General features: G+C 37.0%; 1 protein-coding gene across 11 annotated transcripts in view; it reads left to right on the top strand.

Moving 5' to 3' along the window:
- The window catches only part of LOC122208713 (zinc finger protein 420), a 122350-nt gene extending 106719 nt beyond the window's left edge, over nt 1–15631 (top strand). For 9 of the 11 annotated variants that reach the window (XM_042920073.1, XM_042920071.1, XM_042920076.1 and 6 more), the window contains one exon: nt 12479–15631. In XM_042920073.1, the coding sequence (XP_042776007.1) occupies nt 12479–14409 (1931 nt within the window). In that variant the 3' untranslated portion in view covers nt 14410–15631. Of the gene's footprint in view, nt 1–4238; nt 4324–12478 lie in introns of all 11 variants that reach the window. The other 2 variants (XM_042920077.1, XM_042920079.1) reach the window with 2 other exon arrangements.
- Nucleotides 15632–19171: the final 3540 nt, after the last annotated feature.

The following is a 19171-nucleotide window of genomic DNA, read 5'->3' as shown; positions in this document are numbered from 1 at the left end:
GGTTGCCAAGTGCTGGGGGTGGGAGATGAAGGTGAATTGGAGAATGGAAATAGAGAAATTGGAAATGACTGCTAATAGACACAGGTTTCTTTTTGAGGTGATAAGAATACAATCTCTAGATTGTGGTCATTGTTGCACAATTCTGTGAATACTAAAAATCATTGAATTGGAAAAAAAATCATTGAATTATATACTTTAAATGAATAAACTGTAGGTATGTGAATTATATTTGAACACTTTGGGGAAAAATATGGAAATAATTTCTAAATTTGTATGCATAGCCGGAGTTCGTTTAAAAATTCCAGATCCCTGGCCACACCTCAGACCAATTAAATCACAATCTCTTAGCATGGGATACAAATATTATGTTTTGAAGCTACTTAGGTTGTTCAAATGTTCAGACATGCTTGGTAACCACTACAATATATTACCTAAGAATAAATTTATGTATTTATTTTATTATTTTATTTTAGATATATTTTTAGACAGAGAAGACATGTGAGTGGGAGACAGGGGAAGAAGGAGGGAGGGAGAAACAGAGAGAGAAAGAGAATCTTAAGCAGGTTCCACTCTCAGCATGGAGCCCGAGGCAGGGCTCAATCTCATGACCCTGGAATCATGTCCTGAGCCGAAATCAAAGAGTCAGCTGCTCAACCAACTGAGCCACCCAGGCGCCCCAAAATTTATTTTTGTTTTAAATTTTTGTTTATTTTGGGGCGCCTGGGTGGCTCAGTCAGGTTAAGCGTTGCGTCTGACTTTGGCTCAGGTCATGACCTCGTGGTTTGTGGGTTTGAGCCCTGTGTTGGGCTCTGTGCTGACAGTTCTGAGCCTGGAGTGTGCTTCTGATTCTGTCTCCTTCTTTCTCTGCCCCTCCCCCACTCACGCTGTGTGTGTGTGTCTCTCTCTCTCAAAAATAAGTGTTTTGGGGCCCCTGGGTGGCTTAGTCGGTTAAGCGTCCGACTTCAGCTCAGGTCACGATCTCGCGGTCCGTGAGTTCGAGCCCCGCGTCGGGCTCTGGGCTGATGGCTCAGAGCCTGGAGCCTGCTTCCGATTCTGTGTCTCCCTCTCTCTCTGCCCCTCCCCCGTTCATGCTCTGTCTCTCTCTGTCTCAAAAATAAATAAACGTTAAAAAAAAAAGTGTTTTATAATTAATGTTTGTTTATTTTTGAGAGAGAGCAGGGAAAGGGCAGAGAGAGAGAGGGAGACAGAATCCCAAGCAGGCTCTGCACTCTCAGTGCAGAACCTGACGGGGGGCTTGAACTCAGGAACCATGAGATCATGACCTGAGCCAAAATCAACAGTTGGTCAATTAACCAACTGAGCCACCCAGATGCCCCTATTTTTTTATTTGACGGTTCACTCCATTTAGTTGCTATTGCCAGTATGCTTGGATTTATTTCTTCCCTATTTTATGTTTTTTGTCTACTCTTAATCTTCTGTGCTTCCTTCTTTTATTTCTTTCCTAATAATCAGGATGGATACGTCTCTTTTTTTTTTATTTATGTTTATTTATTTTTAAGAGAGAGAGCACACACACGAGCCGAGGTAGGCTAGAGAGAGATGGGGGGAGAGGATCTGAAGTGGGCTCTGCACTGACAGCAGAGAGCTTGATGTGGGGCTTGAACTCACGAACCGTGAGATCATGACCTGAGCTGAAGTTAGATGCTTAACTGACTGAGCCACCCAGGCATCCCTGTTTTGTTTTGTTTTTTTTAAACTCCATTTTCCCCCTTGTTTAATTTGGAAGATGTATACTATTTTTTATCCTTAGTGGTTATCTTTAATTTTTTGTCACATGTACTTTATTTCTTTTAATGCAAATATAGTTTTGCACTTTTTATTAATTGTAATGATGTTTGAAAAATATACACATTTAATGAAAATTAAGTATTTTATTAATTATTAAATGTTTTAATATTAAGGCACTCATTCAATCCACATACAGTGTTTGCACACTGCTTTGCAGAAGTCTTTTCTTTTTTTAAAGTTTTTATTTAAATTCCAATTCCCATACAGTACAACACTAGTTTCAGCTGTAGAATTTAGTGATTTATCACCTATGTACAACACTGTGCTCATCACAAGTGCCCTCCTTAATACCCATCACCTATTTAACACATTACTCCACCTACCTCCCCTCCAGCAACTATCAATTCTGTATAATTAAAGAGTCTGTTTCTTGGTTTGCCTCTCTTTTTCTTTTTTTCTCCCTATGTTCTTTTATTTTGTCTCTCAAATGCCACATATTTGGGGTGCCTGAGTGGCTGTCGGTTAAGTGTCCAACTTGGGCTCAGGTCATGATCTCGCAGTTTGTGAGTTCAAGCCCCGCCTTGGGCTCTGTGCTGACAGCTGAGCCTAGAGCCTGGTTCAGGTTCTGTGTCTCCCTCTCTCTCTACCCCTCCCCTGCTGGCACTCACTCTGTCTGTCTCTCTCAAAAATAAATCAACATTTAAAAAAAATTTTTTTTAATGCACATATGAATGAAATCATATAGCAGTTGTCTTTCTCTGACTGACTTCGCTTAGCATAATACATTCTAGTTCCATCCATGTTGTTGCAAATGGCAAGATTTCATTTTTTTTTATGGCTGAGTAATAGTGCATTGTGTATATATATATATATATATATATATATATATATATATATATATACCTTTATCCATTCGTCAGTCGATGGACATTTGGGTTGTTTCTGTAATTTGGCTGTTGTTGCTATTTGGCTATGCTGCTATAAGCATTGGGGTACATGTATCCCTTTGAATCAGTACTTTTGTATCATATGGGTAAATATCTAGTAGTACGATTGCTGGCTCATAGGATAGTTCTACTTTTAACGTTTTGAGGAACCTCCATATTGGTTTCCAGAGTGGCTGTACTAGTTTGCATTCCCACCAACAATGTAAGAGGATTCCCCTTTCTCTGCATCCTGACCAACATCTGTTGTTGGGAAAACTGGACAGCAACATGCAAAAGAATGAAACTGGACCACTCTCTTACACAATACACAAAAATAAATTCAATGGATTGAAGACCTAATTGTGAGACAGGAAACTATCAAAATCCTAAGGAGAACACAGGCAGTAACGTCTTTGACATTGGTCGTAGCAACTTCTCACTAGATAGGTCTCCTGAGGCTAGGGAAACGAGCAAAAATAAACTATTGGTACTACATAAAAATAAAAATCCATACAGTGAAGGAAACAACAAACCGAAAAGGCAACATACAGAACAGGAGAAGATATTTGTAAATCACATATCTAATAAGGGGCTAGTATACAAAAGAACTTACCAAACTCAACACCCAAAAAACAAATAATCCAGTTAAGAAATGGGCAGAAGACATGAATAGACATATTTCCAAAGAAGACAGAGATGACTAACAGTTATGAAAAGGTGCTCAACATCACTGAACTACAAATCAAAACTGCAGTGAGGTATCACTTCACACCAAACTGACTACAATTAATAACACAAGAAGCAGCAAAAGTCCTGAGTAAACTATATGCCCCACCCTCACACCTGGGATTTCAAGGCAACCAGCTGAGAAACAGAAAGGATTGGGTCTACCTTGAAATAAGTTGGAAGCTGTTGTGACAGTGAGTTGAGCTTCTATAGAGAGATGAAACACTGACCTCTGTGTCAAATGTATATTTCACTGTCAAAAGTCAGGAGCATACCAGCAGTATATGACTATACTCTTTTTCTGTACCTTCACCAACACTACATACCTGTGATTGCTGGTGAGTTTAAATATTTTGGGAGTATTTCTGCCTGTTTTGGTCCTTTAATCATTATCATTATTGTTTGTGTCACTTAAATATTTAACAATGGTTAAAGTTAATGTTTCCTTTGTCCCCAGAACAATATAAAAGATATATGAAGGATCTGAAAGTGCCTTTAACTATGGTTCATCTTTCCCATCTATTATGTTACTGTCTGATATTTTAATTGTTTTCTTTTAAACCCTCCAAATGGGCATTATTTTTGTTTTATAATGACAGTGTTTGCTTGTAGATTTATTCATATGATTATCCTTTTATTTGCACTCTATTCCTCTTCATTATACCTTCCATTGAGATGATTTTATTTGTCATGAAATACATTAAGCAAGGCTTATTGTTAGTAAATGTTCTGTTTTTATTTTTGTTCTTTTAGTAAAGTAACCTTGCTTCACTTTCATTTCTGCCTGATGATTTCACTTGGTATAGAATTCTATACTGACAATTATTCTTTTCTCAGCACTCTGAAGATATTATTCCACTGTCTTCTGGCTTCTATTGTTGCTCTTGAGAAGTCTGCCTTCTGTCTCATTATTATTCCTTTTGTAAGTAATTGGTATTTTCTCTCTGGCTGCCTTTAAGATTTTTTTCTTAAGATTTTAATATAATTGATTATATCGTTTTATTTCTAGAAATTTGATATTCTCTTCCTCTCCTAGATCTTATTTTTTTTTTTACTTCTATTTAGTTCCTTTATCATGGTTTTGAATTCATATTTTAATTTTCATATATTTCAAGCATTTATAAATGCTCTATATATAAAAAATTCAGTTTGTAGAGAACAGGCCTAATTCTGCAACTTCTTACATTCATGTGGGCTCTTGTGTAATGATGAAGTATGATTTTTTTTCCCTCCTTTTCATTGAGAGTCTAGGACAAGACTGCAGTGTTTCTTGTCATTTCCTTTGAGATCACATGGACTTTTTTTTCCTTTACCTGAACTGTAGGCCTTGGATAATTCTGATTTTGTGAAGAGGTTCAGTATTAATCCCTGAAATTTTGTGGGCCCATGGCCTTGTGTCTTGGGTTATATCAGACCATTAAGATAGATACAAACTGTTTGGCAATTGAAATCAACAAATATCCTGAGGGTAGTTGTGACTTAGAGCATGTTTACCTCTAGTTTGTGGTTCTTACTTCATTGTACCTCCTTTGGATCTTCTTTACTTTTTTAAAAAAAGTATGGCATGCTTTTAAAAGAATATAGGTCATATTTTATACAGGATTTCAAGAAATCTGATGCATCATTCACATATTTACAATTGTGAATCCTTTTGTCTTTGAACCTTCTATATCTACATTTGATGTCCTTAGGTAAATTTCATAGTTTTTTCTTAAATGGTCTTTTGCATTTCTTCTAAAGCAATTTTCTCAGTACTTTATAAATGTTGATATTATGTATAGGACTGTTTTATTGTATGATATTTTCTGAATGGCTAATACATATACACACACACACACACACACACACACACACACACACATAATACACATCTATATATGGTTAGCAAAATGTTGATATCTGTAAGTTGATAATAATCTTATAGAAACATCTAATAATTGTCCAGGGGATAATAGTGGATTTCTAGGTAGATACTTTTGCATTTTATATATAATGTATTATTTATTTCTTTTCTATTTGTGCCAGTTTTTTAAAACTGTAATCAGTAGGAGCTGAGTATTTGAATATTTCACAATTTGAAAAACAATTCTTGTCTTTTTCCAAACTTTATTGGAAGTATTTCTAATGTTTACTGAAAATGTTTCTTTAGATTTCTGATACTCTTAATTAGGTTAAAGAAGAGCCATTCTGGCTTTAGAGAATTTTTTTACATTTTTAAAAAATGTTTATTTTTGAGAGAGAGATAAAGAGCACAAGCATGGGAGGGGCAGAGTGAGAGGGAGACACAGAATCTGAAACACGTTCCAGGCTCTGAGCTGTCAGCACAGAACCCAATGCGGGGCTCAAACTCACAAACCATGAGATCATGACCTGAGCCAAAGTTGGACGCTTAACCAACTGAGCCACCCAGGCACCCCTAGAGAATTTTTAATACAAGGTCTCAAGTAGATTTTCTGATGTTGAATCACTCCTCCATTTGTGGGATAAATTGTATTTAATCATGATGTTTCAGTCCTTAATACAGCTATAGTCTACATTGCTAATGTTTATTTAAAAATTTGACCTATGTTGGTTCATAAGATTGACTTTGTTTTCCTGAGCTCTCATTGTCCAGGTTTGTTTCTTACTTAACTATGTGAAATGACTTGGGTGGATTTCCATGTTTTTGTATGTTCAACAACAATTACATAGGAATTTAATTGTGTATTCTTTAATGGTTTGGATAACCTTACCAGTCATACCATCAATCATCAGTGTCTGTGGCCTTTTAGGAGCATGGACATTAAACTCAAATTTAAAATTCTTATGTAGTTATTGACGTATTCTCAGATTTTCTTTATTCATGGATCACTTTTATTATTTTCATCCATTTCAACTAGTTTTTCTAATTTACTGTTCAGTTATGTATAGGTTTTCTCATAAGCACTTGTCTTAGATTTATGTTCTTCTATTCTTTATCCTTTCCAATGTTTTGGATTTGTGCCCAATCTGATTTTTTTCCCCAGCGTGTCATATTTTTGTACCATTTATTTGCTTTGGAAAAAATGAATGGACTTCTGGCCGTTTCTATTCCTTCTAAATTCTGGTTTACTCACTTTCTCATTTAGCTAGCTAATTCTTTTGTTTGTTTTGTTTTTTCCTCCCTCTTCTTCTTGAGTTGACATCTTAATTCTCTTGTTTTTAATTATTTCTTGTTTTCTAATAAGTACATTTAAAGCTGTGAGTTTTCTGAGGATTCATTAGCTGAGTCTTGGGATTTCACATCAAGTTCCTCTTGGTATTTTGCTCTAAATTTTAAGTTTAATTTTTATTTCCTTTTATGTCAAACATTATATAGAAGTATCTTAATTACTTAATTCTAGGATTCTATATTTGTTTTCTATGTTTTTGCAATTTCTAGTTTTATTATTAGTTTTATCTATCTATATAGTTAATACCTATCTTATTAATTATGTTCCAGTCTTCTGAGTCTGTACTTTCTTCTTAGTCTGTTTATATAACTGTCCTAAAACAGAAAAGGAAAAAACTATTTCCTTTTACTCACACAGTACTTCTGACACCAGATGTGTGGATTTTCCCATACGAGGCAGTTCTCCAGTGCCTGGTAGACACCAGTAGGGTGTCTTAAAATTTAACTTAATTCTGATACTAACTGCCCAGAGTTAGCACAGACCCACTGTTTAAGGGCTCAATCCCACAGCCTACTACCCCAGAGGCCAATTGTAACTCCCAAGTTGTCCCCGTACTTATGACTGACTGGCTGTAAATCAGAGGTTCCCACAGTACCCTTCTCAGGTTTAATAATTTGCTAGAAGAGCTCAGAGAACTTAGAGCAACATTTACATTTACCAGTTTATTATAAAACATACAACTCAGGGACAGCCCAATGGAAGAGATGCACAGGGAAAGTGTTTTTGTGCTGGTCTCAGCCTATCAGCAACCACCAGTGCTGTGGCTGGACCAGCTTTTATGGTTCTTACTATGATTGCAAGATGCCCTTTAGTAATAACCATTGGGAGACTTTGAAAAAGTAAAGATTTATGACTTAGAGGACCTAGAAATGATACAACATACCCTGGGCCCTACAGTGATGGCATGGGTATAGATAGTGTACAGACCTAGGGTTTTGCCTCTGTTGAGGTTGAGAATGAGGGCCTAGGGTTTCTGGGCTCTGTATTGTTGAATTTAAAATGAAAGCGGGAACTTAAGAGGGCAGCAAGAAAAAATTTAGTAAGTGGTCCAAATGATTAGTTACTGAAATCAACAAAGGAATCTCAGATGGGGGAGGCAGCCTGGCTCCTTTATTTAGTGTGGCTTGTAATATAGTCATCTTTGATGGATGCCTCTTTGAAGCGGATGCCTCAGCAATCAAAGCTTAAGTCAGGCATGTGCCTTACAAACAAAAACAAAAACCTATCAGGACTTATACTCTAGCAAGGTATGGAGAAGGGCTATGGAGCTTCCATGCTGTCTCTCAGCATACCCTCCCAGCACTGTGTTCACTAACCCAGAAACTCTCTGAACCCCTTCAGTCAGGGTTTTTGCTGGAGGCTTCATTAGGTGGGCATGATTGATAAAATCATTGGACATGAATAATTTATTCGACGTCCAGCATCTTTGCCCTCTCCAGAGGTGGGGCTAAAAGTTCCAACCCGCTGAGGGGCACTTGGGTGACTCAGTTGGTTAAATGTTCAACTTCAGCTCAGGTCATGATCTCACCGTTCCTGAGTTTGGGCCCCGCGTCAGGCACTGTGCTGACAGCCCTGAGCCTGGAGCCTGCTTCAGATTCTGTGTCTCCCTCTCTGCCCCTCCCCTGCTCGCGCACTCGTGCTCGTGCTCTCTCTCTCTCTCTCACTCTCTCTGTCTCTCTCTCAAAAATGAATAAACATTTAAAAAAAAGTTCCAACCCACTGATCACATGGTTGACTCCCCTGGCAACCAGCCCACCCTCCTTAGGGGCTTTCCAAAAGTCACTTCCTTAGCATAAATTTAAGTGTGGTTGAAAGGGACTTGTTTCCAAGAGTTTTAGGAGTTCTGTACCAGAAATCAGGAACAAAAACTAAATATATATTTCTTATTGTATCACAATATCACAGGTTCTCTACTATGACTTTGGATTTATTAGTTCCTTTTTTTATGTCTATCAATTTTTGTTTATTTACTTCAGAGCTAAGTTTTCAGTTGCATAGTCATGACTTGTAATTTCTCTTATCTGACTCTAAGATGATTGCCCTGAGCTGAATTCATAAATTCACTGAGGTAATGGGAGTAATCAGTGGAGAACTTACACAAGCTTCTGCTGCTTCATCAGTCTGGCTCCCAGCTTTGTACTCACTGGGCCTCTTCCTATTATGATAGATAAACTTTATGTGCCTTTATCTAAGGCTAGTATCTCCACTTTTGTACTAAACTCATTTAGTACTCGTTAGTACTCGTTTTGTACTCCACTCGTTTTTCATCTGTTTAGTAACATTCTTGGAGCAATGTTCTGTTAGTCTTGTGCAACATCAATTTGTCAGTGTCTGGTAAAGTCATTTGCATCTGTACACCTGTAATTTCTCCCATCTTAAATTGATAAACAAATCTCCTGATGAACAAGCAAATAGGGATATGGCCCTATTTCTCTGCTACTTTTTACAACAAAACTCAAAAGAGTTTTCCATGCTTCATATCTCCAGGTCATCTTTTAAATCTGCTTCAATCAAAACTTATTCCCATTATGGGTTGCCTGGGTGACTCAGTTAAGCATCCAACTTCAGCTCGGGTCATAATCTCATGGCTCATGAGTTCGAGCCCCATGTCAGGTTCTGTGCTGACAGCTCAGAGCAGCTCGGATCCTGCTTCGAATTCTGTATCTCCCGCTCTCTGCCCCTCCCCCACTCACACTCTGTCTCTCCCCTAGAATAAATAAACATTAAAAACAAAAAAAAGAACTTATCCCCATTATTCCACCAAAACTATCTTGTGAAGATCAGAAGTAACCTCCATATTGTTAAAGCCTTTGTTAAATTAGAAGTCACCTCTCTCAACATTTGACAGAATTGATTATTTCTCCTCAAAACACTTTCTTCTCTTGGCTTCTGGGATTCCACATTCTCCTAATTTTTTTTTCTTCCTTTTTAGTCTCCCTTTGCTGGTTCCTTCTCATCTACCTGACCTCTAACTGTTCAAGTGTCCCAGGTCTCAATCCTCAAACTTCCTTTTTCTTTTCTTCCCTTCCTTTCCTGTACCTTTTGTATCCAAAACTCTCCCTGGGTGATCTTATCAAATCCCATAGCTTTAAAAGTCATCTACTTATTGATAATTCTCAAATTCACATAACTCATCTAAATATCTCCTCAGAACTCCATACTTTTACATATACCGGCCTACTTAACATCTTTATAATATCTAATAGTTCAAAACCAAACTCTTGATATTCTCTCTCAAACCTGCTCCTACTACAATGAGAAGTTCTCAGTAAATGGCACTGGTATTGTTCTGGATGCCCAGGCAAAATACTTGGAGTTCTCTTAGACTTCTCTCATGTTACATGCCCAGTTCATCATCAAATCCTCTTCATCACACCTTCAAAATATATCCAGAATCCATCTTATTTTCTCTGCTCCTTCCTCCAGAATCATCTGGTCCAAGCCATGTAGATTATTGCCTTAGCCTCCTAGCTTCTATCCACCCAGCTTCTGTACTTTCCCATTGATTCTCTGATGTTTTAAAACAACCAGAATGATTGGTTTTTAAACAAAAGTCAGATACTATCATGCTGCTTCTCACAACCCTCCAGTGGCTCCTCATCCTCAGAATAAAAGTCAGAATTTTTTACATGGCTAAGACTTAAGATTTCCTTGTCATTTTCTTTGAAGCCAGGGAATATTTTTTCTCTCCCTCTGAACTGCAGACTTTGGATGGTTACAGTTTTGTGAAGAGGTTTATTTCTAATTCCTGACATACTGTAAGTCCAGGGCCTTATCTCAGATATTTTTTTTAGACCATTAAGTTTCATATCTAGGCAGTTGAAGATAGCAGATGTCCCAAGGGTAGCTGTGGCTTCAAAGTATGTTTACCTTTCTAGTTTCTGGTTTTTCATTGTGGACCCTGTGGAACTTCTTTACTTTCTTTTAAGCTTGGCATACTTTTAGAAGGTTGTTTCTCATGTTTTATTCAACATTTACTCCACTGTCACAGTTACAATATACAACAGTGCCATTACACCCTCATGCTGTCCCTTTGTTGTCAACTCTTTCCCCATTTCTAACCTTTGACAACCTGTGACCTATTTTCTATCCCCACAATTTTGCCAATTTAGGGTTCCCAACCCTAAGTATAACTTTATAGTGGGCCCTGTTCTCCAGTTATTGCCCAAGCCTTATGAAATGGTCCAAAACACTGCTTAGTTTCTCCACATCTCAGTTGTCTTGACCTGTAGGACCTCTGCAAGTGGAAAAGTGGCTTGAAATGATAAGCTTATTTCTGTGAATTTGTATGTTTTTTAACTTTTAGCCAACCAACTCTTTATTCCAGTTGTAATTCTCCAAAGCCTTCTTCAGTCAGATGCCTGTAATGTTTTGTGTGATTGCTCTCATCAGGAAGGTTGATTTAAATTACCTAATCTTCTGTTAGCAGAAATGTATATTTAAGATTTATGAACTGGTACTTAAATTGAAACCTGAAGGATGAGAAAAAGTATGCAATATCTCATGCAGACCGGTTCAGAGATGTCTGACAAGCCCTGTTAGTTGTAAGTTGAAATTGGTTCTATGAGTTTTTCAGAGCTAAAAGTAATTAGTATGTTTGGCAAATAATCAGTAAAGCCAAGAAGGCTCATGGAGAAATCATAAATAAATTGGGACCAGACCATGGAGTGCTTTATCAAGTCATGGGAAGCATTTGGATTTTATTCTGTGTTTCATTAGGAAGGTATTTAAAAGTTTAGGCAGAGATAGCAAATCATGATCTGAATCAGAGTCAGATTTTAGAAAGTATTAAACCTAAAGATCTCCATGCTTTTTTTCTGATGAACTAGATTCGGTTTCAGTTAGTCTGGTGCAGTATCTGGGCATCTTTAATTTTACCAAGGTCCCCAGGTGGTTTTGAGCCCTACCAATTTGAGAACCACTAGCTTAAAAAAATTTTCTCTTCCCTTACTTTCTCACTAGATTTTTATTATTCTCTGATCTCTAGTGTTCCTTTTACATGTTAGTATGTAAGGTCATTCTACACTAATATTTTTTGAAACCCTAGGCAGCAACATATTACTGCAGCATGAAATCACTTTAGTGGGTTTTGGCTGTGAGTGTGTATGTGTAGTGTCTGTGTATGTGTGACAGAGAAGAGACTAGAATAGCATAGAAAAAATGAAACAGTGTAGATACTGTTTAATGAAATTATATGTGTCAGGTTATGATGTGAAATGTAAGTAGGTATTATTATAAGTCATGGTTAAATAATATCTGAAAAACACTGATGTAGGCCAGTTATTTCTCATGGGTATTGGTTCCCTATACCAAATCTTCCTCAGCTTACAGCTCCTGTCCCAGTAAACTCATTGTAAATTAAAAATGTCTTAAGTTGAAAATGCCTATAATATACTTATCAAACATCATAGCTTAGTCTATCCTGTCTTAAACATGCTCATAACACTTATGTTAGTCTACAGTTCAAAATTATCTAACATAAAGCCTATTTTATAATAAAGTGTCAAATATGTCATGTAATTTGTTGAATACTGAAACCAAGAAACAGAATTGTTGTATGGGTACAAAATGGTTTTCCATATATCAGTTTACCCTCATAATCACGTGGCTTACCGGGAACTGTAGCTTGCCGCTACAGGATCACAGGAGTACTATATTACTGCATATTGCTAGCCCAAGAAATTATCAAAATTCAAAATTTGAAGTATAATTTCTACTGAATGTATATTGCTTTTGTACTATCATAAGATCCAAAAATTTTAAGTGGAATGAATCATCATTAGTCGGTTATCATCTGTATATCTTTTCCATATATAGTCTTTTCTACTATGGAAACTCTCCTTCTGAAATGACAACAGAAATTGTTGATATTCTCTTATCTTTCAGACTTACCTTCAAGGAATGCAAATAAAGACTTATCTCCAAAAAAGGATACTTATGAAACAGAATTATCCCAATGGGAAATGAGTGCCAGGCTTGAAAACTGTGATCTTGAGGAATCGAGTTCCAGAGATTATTTGGAAGTCAGAGGCACATTGGAAAAGCAACAAGAAAATCAGGAGGAATATTTCAGGCAAGGGATGATCATATATGAAAAAATGTCCATATTCAATCAGCATACTTACTTATCTCAACATCCTAGGTGTCATTCTACTGAGAAACCCTATAAATGTAAGGAATGTGGGAAGGCCTTTAGACGAGCCTCACACCTAACTCAACATCATAGTATTCATACTGGTGAAAAGCCCTATGAATGCAAGCAGTGTGGGAAGGCCTTTAGTCGTGATTCACAGCTTATTCTTCATCAGAGACTTCATACTGGTGAGAAGCCCTATGCATGCAAGGAATGTGGGAAGGCCTTTACTCAGAGCTCACAACTTATTTTACATCATAGAATTCATACTGGTGAAAAACCGTATAAATGTGAAGAATGTGGGAAAGCCTTTATTCGTAGCTCACAACTCACCCGACATCAAAAAGTCCACACTGGTGAGAAACCTTATGAATGTAAAGAATGTGGGAAGGCCTTTACTCAGAACTCACAACTTACTCTGCACCAGAGACTTCATACTGGTGAGAAACTTTATGAATGTAAAGAATGTAGAAAGGTCTTTACTCAGCTCTCACAACTTATTCTGCATAAGAGAATTCACACTGGTGAAAAACCCTACGAATGTAAGGAATGTGGGAAAGCTTTTATTTGTGGCTCACAGCTTTCTCAACATCAGAAAATTCATAATGGGGAAAAGCCATATGAATGTAAGGAATGTGGAAAGGCCTTTATTCGTGGCTCGTTACTTATGCAACATCAGAGGATACATACTGGTGAAAAACCCTATAAATGTGAAGAATGTGGAAAAGCCTTTATCCGTGGCTCACAACTTACTCAACACCAGAGAATTCATACCAATGAGAAGCCCTATGAATGTAAAGAATGTGGAAAGACCTTTAGTCATGGCTCACAACTTACTCAACATCAGAGAATTCATACTGGTGAGAAACCCTATCAGTGTAAGGAATGTGGAAAGGCTTTTAATCGTGGCTCACTCCTTACCCGACATCAGAGGATTCATACTGGTGAAAAACCCTATGAATGTAAAGAATGTGGAAAGACTTTTAGTCGCGGCTCAGAACTTACTCAACATGAAAGGATTCATACTGGTGAGAAACCATATGAATGTAAGGAATGTGGGAAGTCTTTTATTCGTGGCTCACAGCTTACTCAACATCAGAGAATTCATACTGGTGAGAAACCGTATGAATGTAAAGAATGTAGAATGGCATTCACTCAGAGTTCACATCTTTCTCAACATCAGAGACTTCATACTGGTGAGAAACCCTATGTATGTAATGAATGTGGGAAGGCCTTTGCCCGTGGTTTACTACTTATACAGCATCAGAGAATTCATACAGGTGAGAAACCATATCAGTGTAAGGAATGTGGGAAGGCCTTTATTCGTGGTTCACAACTTACTCAACATCAGCGAATTCACACTGGAGAAAAGCCCTATGAATGCAAGGAATGTGGGAAGGCCTTTAGTCATGGCTCTCAACTTACTCTACATCAGAGAATTCATACTGGTGAGAAGCCCTATGAATGCAAAGAATGCAGAAAAGCATTTACTCAGAGCTCACATCTTTCTCGACATCAAAGAATCCATACTGGTGAGAAACCATATCAATGTAAGGAATGTGGGAAGGCCTTTACTCGTGGTTCACAGCTAACTCAACATCAGAGAATTCATATCAGTGAGAAAACTTTTGAATATAAAGAATGTGGGATAGACTTCAGTCATAGCTCACAAGTTTATATATGAATTATCTGATTCTTTGTGATTAAAATAGCCTTCTCTGGTCATTAATCCATTATCATCAAAGAATTCCTAAAATGTGAATATGGGAGCATATTTTCCTCTTCAAGTTCAGCATCAGTGAATTCTAATGGGAGAAAGATACTGTTAATGGAATCTATGTAGAAAAACCTATAGTTACTGGAAACCTATTAAACTTCAGCAAATTATAATAGAGTTCTGTTAATATAGTAAAATATAGGAAGGCCTTTAGCTGTAGAATATCTTTTTCAACATTATCTCGACTCTTCCAGCTACTTTTCTTTGTGATATTTATCATAATTAACCTCTGCTTTCGTTTAATCATTTGTAAGATAAGCCTAAGAATAATACCTTCCTTGTAAGATTCTTGGAAGTATTATGTGAAACATTTCATGTAAAGCTCTTAGTGCCTTGAACATATTATATCACAAGTATTAGCTATCATTATTACTAGTATGATTGTAGAGAATTTGCATGAGAAGAGGACAACTAATGAATATGGAGATATTTTTCATTAACCCTTGACCCCGACTGGGGAGCACTGTATGCTGTAATGAATATGAGAAAGCTTTCATTCACATTTCATCCTATATGCTAGAAGAGGAAATTCATAGTTAAAAAAGTCATAGATTTAATCAGTGGATTGTTGAAGAGGGATGAGGTGAATTGTAGCAAAGTCCAAAAACTCATATTTTCTATAATTTTTGACCACAATTTAAGAATATTACTTAGAAGTGAAAAAATTAGATAGTCAAAATTTTCTACTATGAAATTTCTAAAAACTTGAATGTACAGCTTTTGAATTAAACTAAAAGTAAACTGACAGTATTTTGCAGTGAAACATGATGACAGTCTGTCAGAGACTATTTCCCTACCCAGTATCCATTTCCCCTTCTTTAGAATTCTTGGCTGAAAAATTATCTCAGTCTCTCTTGCAGGTCAACAAGATAAAAGTGGTATTTGTTTGTACATATAGGACATTTAAGAATACCTTTTTTCTCTCTGCATTTGTTTTCCTGCCTACAATGTGGACATTTAATTTACATCTCTGATGATTTTATGGGGAATTTGAGAATGCTAAGGATAATGGAGCAGAAATACAGAATGGGTCTACACCTATACTGATTTTATGGAATAGCTGTACCAATTCTGGGCTGCCTGCCTCCTGTATTTCTTTATATAAAATTAAAATAAACTTATTTGTTCATGCTGTTGTCATTCTGTTATTGGCACTAAAATGTATTAAGGGCATAAAATTTTTTATCTGGCAGTGGAGTCCTATGGGTAAAAGAAATCTCAAGTATGGCATTGATTTGGTGCCATCATGAATGAGAACCCAGTTAAGACTAGAAATCTAAAGATTTTTGCTTTTATAGACAGGACATTTGGTCAGACTCCTCCAGTCTGTCTTAAAAGGCAGATCTTTTACCAGTTAAGGGTATAATATTGGTAGAAATGGTATGAGTGATTCAGAATGTATTGGGTGTTTCTTGCTCCTTTTAGTAATGTCCGCAAAAGATGAATTTGGTGTAGAGTTAGCTGCAGAGGCTACTAGCATAGATTGAAAGTGATATTGTTTTGTTAAAGGATGCTATCTCTGCCTACAGGCATTCAATCCTGGTTACTGTAAATTCATATATTGCTGTATTCCAGCCACTGTCTTAGGGGTTTGTGATAATAGTAATGAGCAATTCTAGCAGGAAGAGGTAGAATGATAAAAATTGTAGAATATGTGTTAGAACATAAGTGTTATGGAAGAATGATCATTCAAAAGTACTTGAACAGGATATGAAAGTTTATGAAGTAGACCATGGATAAGGAAAGATTTGAATCAAGATTTGAAAATGTGAAGGAGTAAGTCAGTGGTTATCTAAGGCAAGAACATTCCAGACAGGAAGAAAGTAGACCAAAGGCCCTACAATGGGACAGTGGTACTTGAGGAACATCAAGGAAGCTATTGTTGAGGTCTCTGCAAGGGGATGATTAACAGAGTAGTTGGAGAGATAACAGGGCCATATCTTGTAAGGCCTTGCAAATCATTGTAAGAATTCTGTATTTTATTCTGAGGGAAATGTTTAGCCACTGGAGTGTTTTGAGCAGAGGATATTATCTAACAATAATGTTAGATACAAACAGCAATTGTGAAATACAATAACATCCAAGTGGATAAGAGGTTATGGTCTTAATTCAGATGAAAGAGGATGGTGGCTCACATTACAGTGGTAATGGCGGTGAGAAGTGGTTGGACTTGAGATATATGGCAAATGTGAGCAAGCAAGTTTTGTTTAAGATTTAGATGTCAGGTGTGTGGGGGGGTGGGTCTGGAATGACTTTGACTCACAGGTTTTGGTCTTAACTGGAAAGATGGTATTCCCATCACTTGAGATGGGAAAAGCTGCAATTCCATCAGGTTTGTTGGGGAAGGTTGGGAATTCAATTTTGAACATGTTGAGTTTGAAATGTCTTTTAGACAAAATGATTAGATACTTGGATGTTTTAGCTTGTACTGTTCTAGAGATTATATTAATTTGGTGGGTATTGCCTGTACTTACATAATAAAACCATGAGGCAGGATAAGATCATCAGGGACCTGAGTATAGATAGAGGAAAGAAGAACACAAAGACTGATCCACAGTGCCTTCTAATATTAAGAATCCACGGATAAAAGGACAGACTAGCAAAGGATGCTAAGAAGGACAGTGATATGGAAGGAAAACCAAGATAGTGTGGCATTGAAGAAGCTAAGTGAAAGTCAAAGGAAGGATGATCAATGGTTGCAGATACCATTAGCAGTTTACATAATACTAGACTTGAGAACTGGCTATTGAACTTAGCAATATCATTGTTATTGTTGATCTTGAGTAGAGCAGGGGTATTTTTGTTTTTTTTTTTTTTGGAGTGGTTGAATTAAAAAACCTTTTTTAAAAAATAGAAATTGGAGACCATGAATATAGAGACAACTACTTGGAAGTGTTTTGCTGAAAAATGAAGCAAAAAAAAAAAAAAGATTAATAATTAGTGTGGCAGTAAGAATAGGAGTGTGTTTATTTCCAGAATAAGAGAAGTAATACCAATTGTGTATACTGGTTGGAATAATCCAGGTGGGAGGAATAGTTCATTACAAAGAAGTGAGAATTACTGGAGCAATGACCTTATGTCAGTGAGAGAGGATATAAGATTTAGCAGATGGACAGATTTGTTTTGGGAGATATGAAAAGTTTATTCCTGGCAATAGTACAGCAGAATATGGGCTGCTGGGAAGTAAGGTGGGAAAAGTTTTGGGAATTGTTCTGATTACTTCAGTGATTCCATGAGTGACAGACAGGGTTAGCTGAAAATATGGGGGACGAGAAGTTTGGCGTTCAGAAGAAAAGAGATATGAAATAGTCACCAAAGTGAGACATTTAATGTAAAATATGATTGCCTGGCAACATTAAAGGGACAGAAAAATGAAAGCACAAAGGGGTCAGAAAGCAAAAGAAATTAGGCTTAAAACTATTCACACAAAATCTTTGACATTATAATTAAACAGTAACAAATATTTTAAAAGCCCCTATAGTTTTTAAAGGAAATGTACTACCGCTAATGAAACCCAATCCTAGCCTGCAACCGCCTACAACTCAAATCCCCCAAACAATTCCCAAGTTGGAACAAATCCATCAGGAAATGACCCATTAATGTAATTTTTCCAAGGCTATATATATAAAACTGTATATGTTCATATGCCTATGTACATGTATAGATCTATGTACATATGTATCTATATACACATATCTATATAGCTAGAGTATAGTTTCTCTTTTCATTTGCTTTTTAAAAATATGTATATTAAGCCAAGTTTTGGAGTGATTGTTATGCAGCAATAGAGACTGGAATGATTGCCAATATATGTAAATAAAAAAGTAAGGCAGGGTTTTTTTTCACTTACATGTTTTGGCAATCATTCCAGTCGGCATTGCTGCATAACAGTCACTCCAAAACTTGGCTTAAGATACAATTAATTTATTTAGCTCACATATCTATAAAAATTTGGACAGGGCCTGGCAGCAATAGCTCATCTCTGATCTACACAGCTTCAGATGGGGTGGTGTGAAAGGTAGGGGGTCACTTGATGGCTGAAGGCCGGAGTCATGTGAAGACTCAAAAGCTCGGATGTCTGGCAGTTGATTCTGGCTATTTGCTGGACCTTAGTGTGGGTAGCGAGAATAGCTACATGTGATATCTCTTTGTGGCTGCTTAGCATGGTATCTTGGGTTCCAAGAGTGTGTCCCAAAGAACAAGGTAGAAGTGCATGTAATTTTAATGATCTAGCCTTGGAAATCATATAACCTCACTTGTGTCATACACCATTAGCTGAGGCAATTACAGCTCTATGAAAGAAGTGTCACATTTTAAGAAGAGGTTGCAGGATAGGATATATTGTGACCATGTTTGGAAAATGCAGTGTGCCATAAAGATGCTTCCATACCTAGCCTGGGAAGTTACATAATCTTGCTTCTGCCATTCTCTACTTGTTTAGGCAGCTACATCTTTTTTTTTTTTTTTTTGAATGTTTATTTATTTTTGAGAGAGACAGAGACAGAATGCGAGTGGGTTGGGGCAGAGAGAGAGGGAGACAGAATCTGAAGCAGGATCCAGGCTCTGAGCTGTCAGCACAGAGCCCAACGCGGGGCTCGAACTCAGGAGCTGCGAGATCACGACCTGAGCTGAAGTTGGATGCTCAACCAACTTCAAAAGATGCCCCATC

The sequence above is a fragment of the Panthera leo genome, chromosome E2 (genome assembly GCF_018350215.1).
Source record: "Panthera leo isolate Ple1 chromosome E2, P.leo_Ple1_pat1.1, whole genome shotgun sequence".
NCBI lineage: Eukaryota > Metazoa > Chordata > Mammalia > Carnivora > Felidae > Panthera > Panthera leo.
The sequence above is the reverse complement of the archived record's forward strand: the minus strand, read 5'-3'. Positions and strand labels throughout refer to the sequence as shown.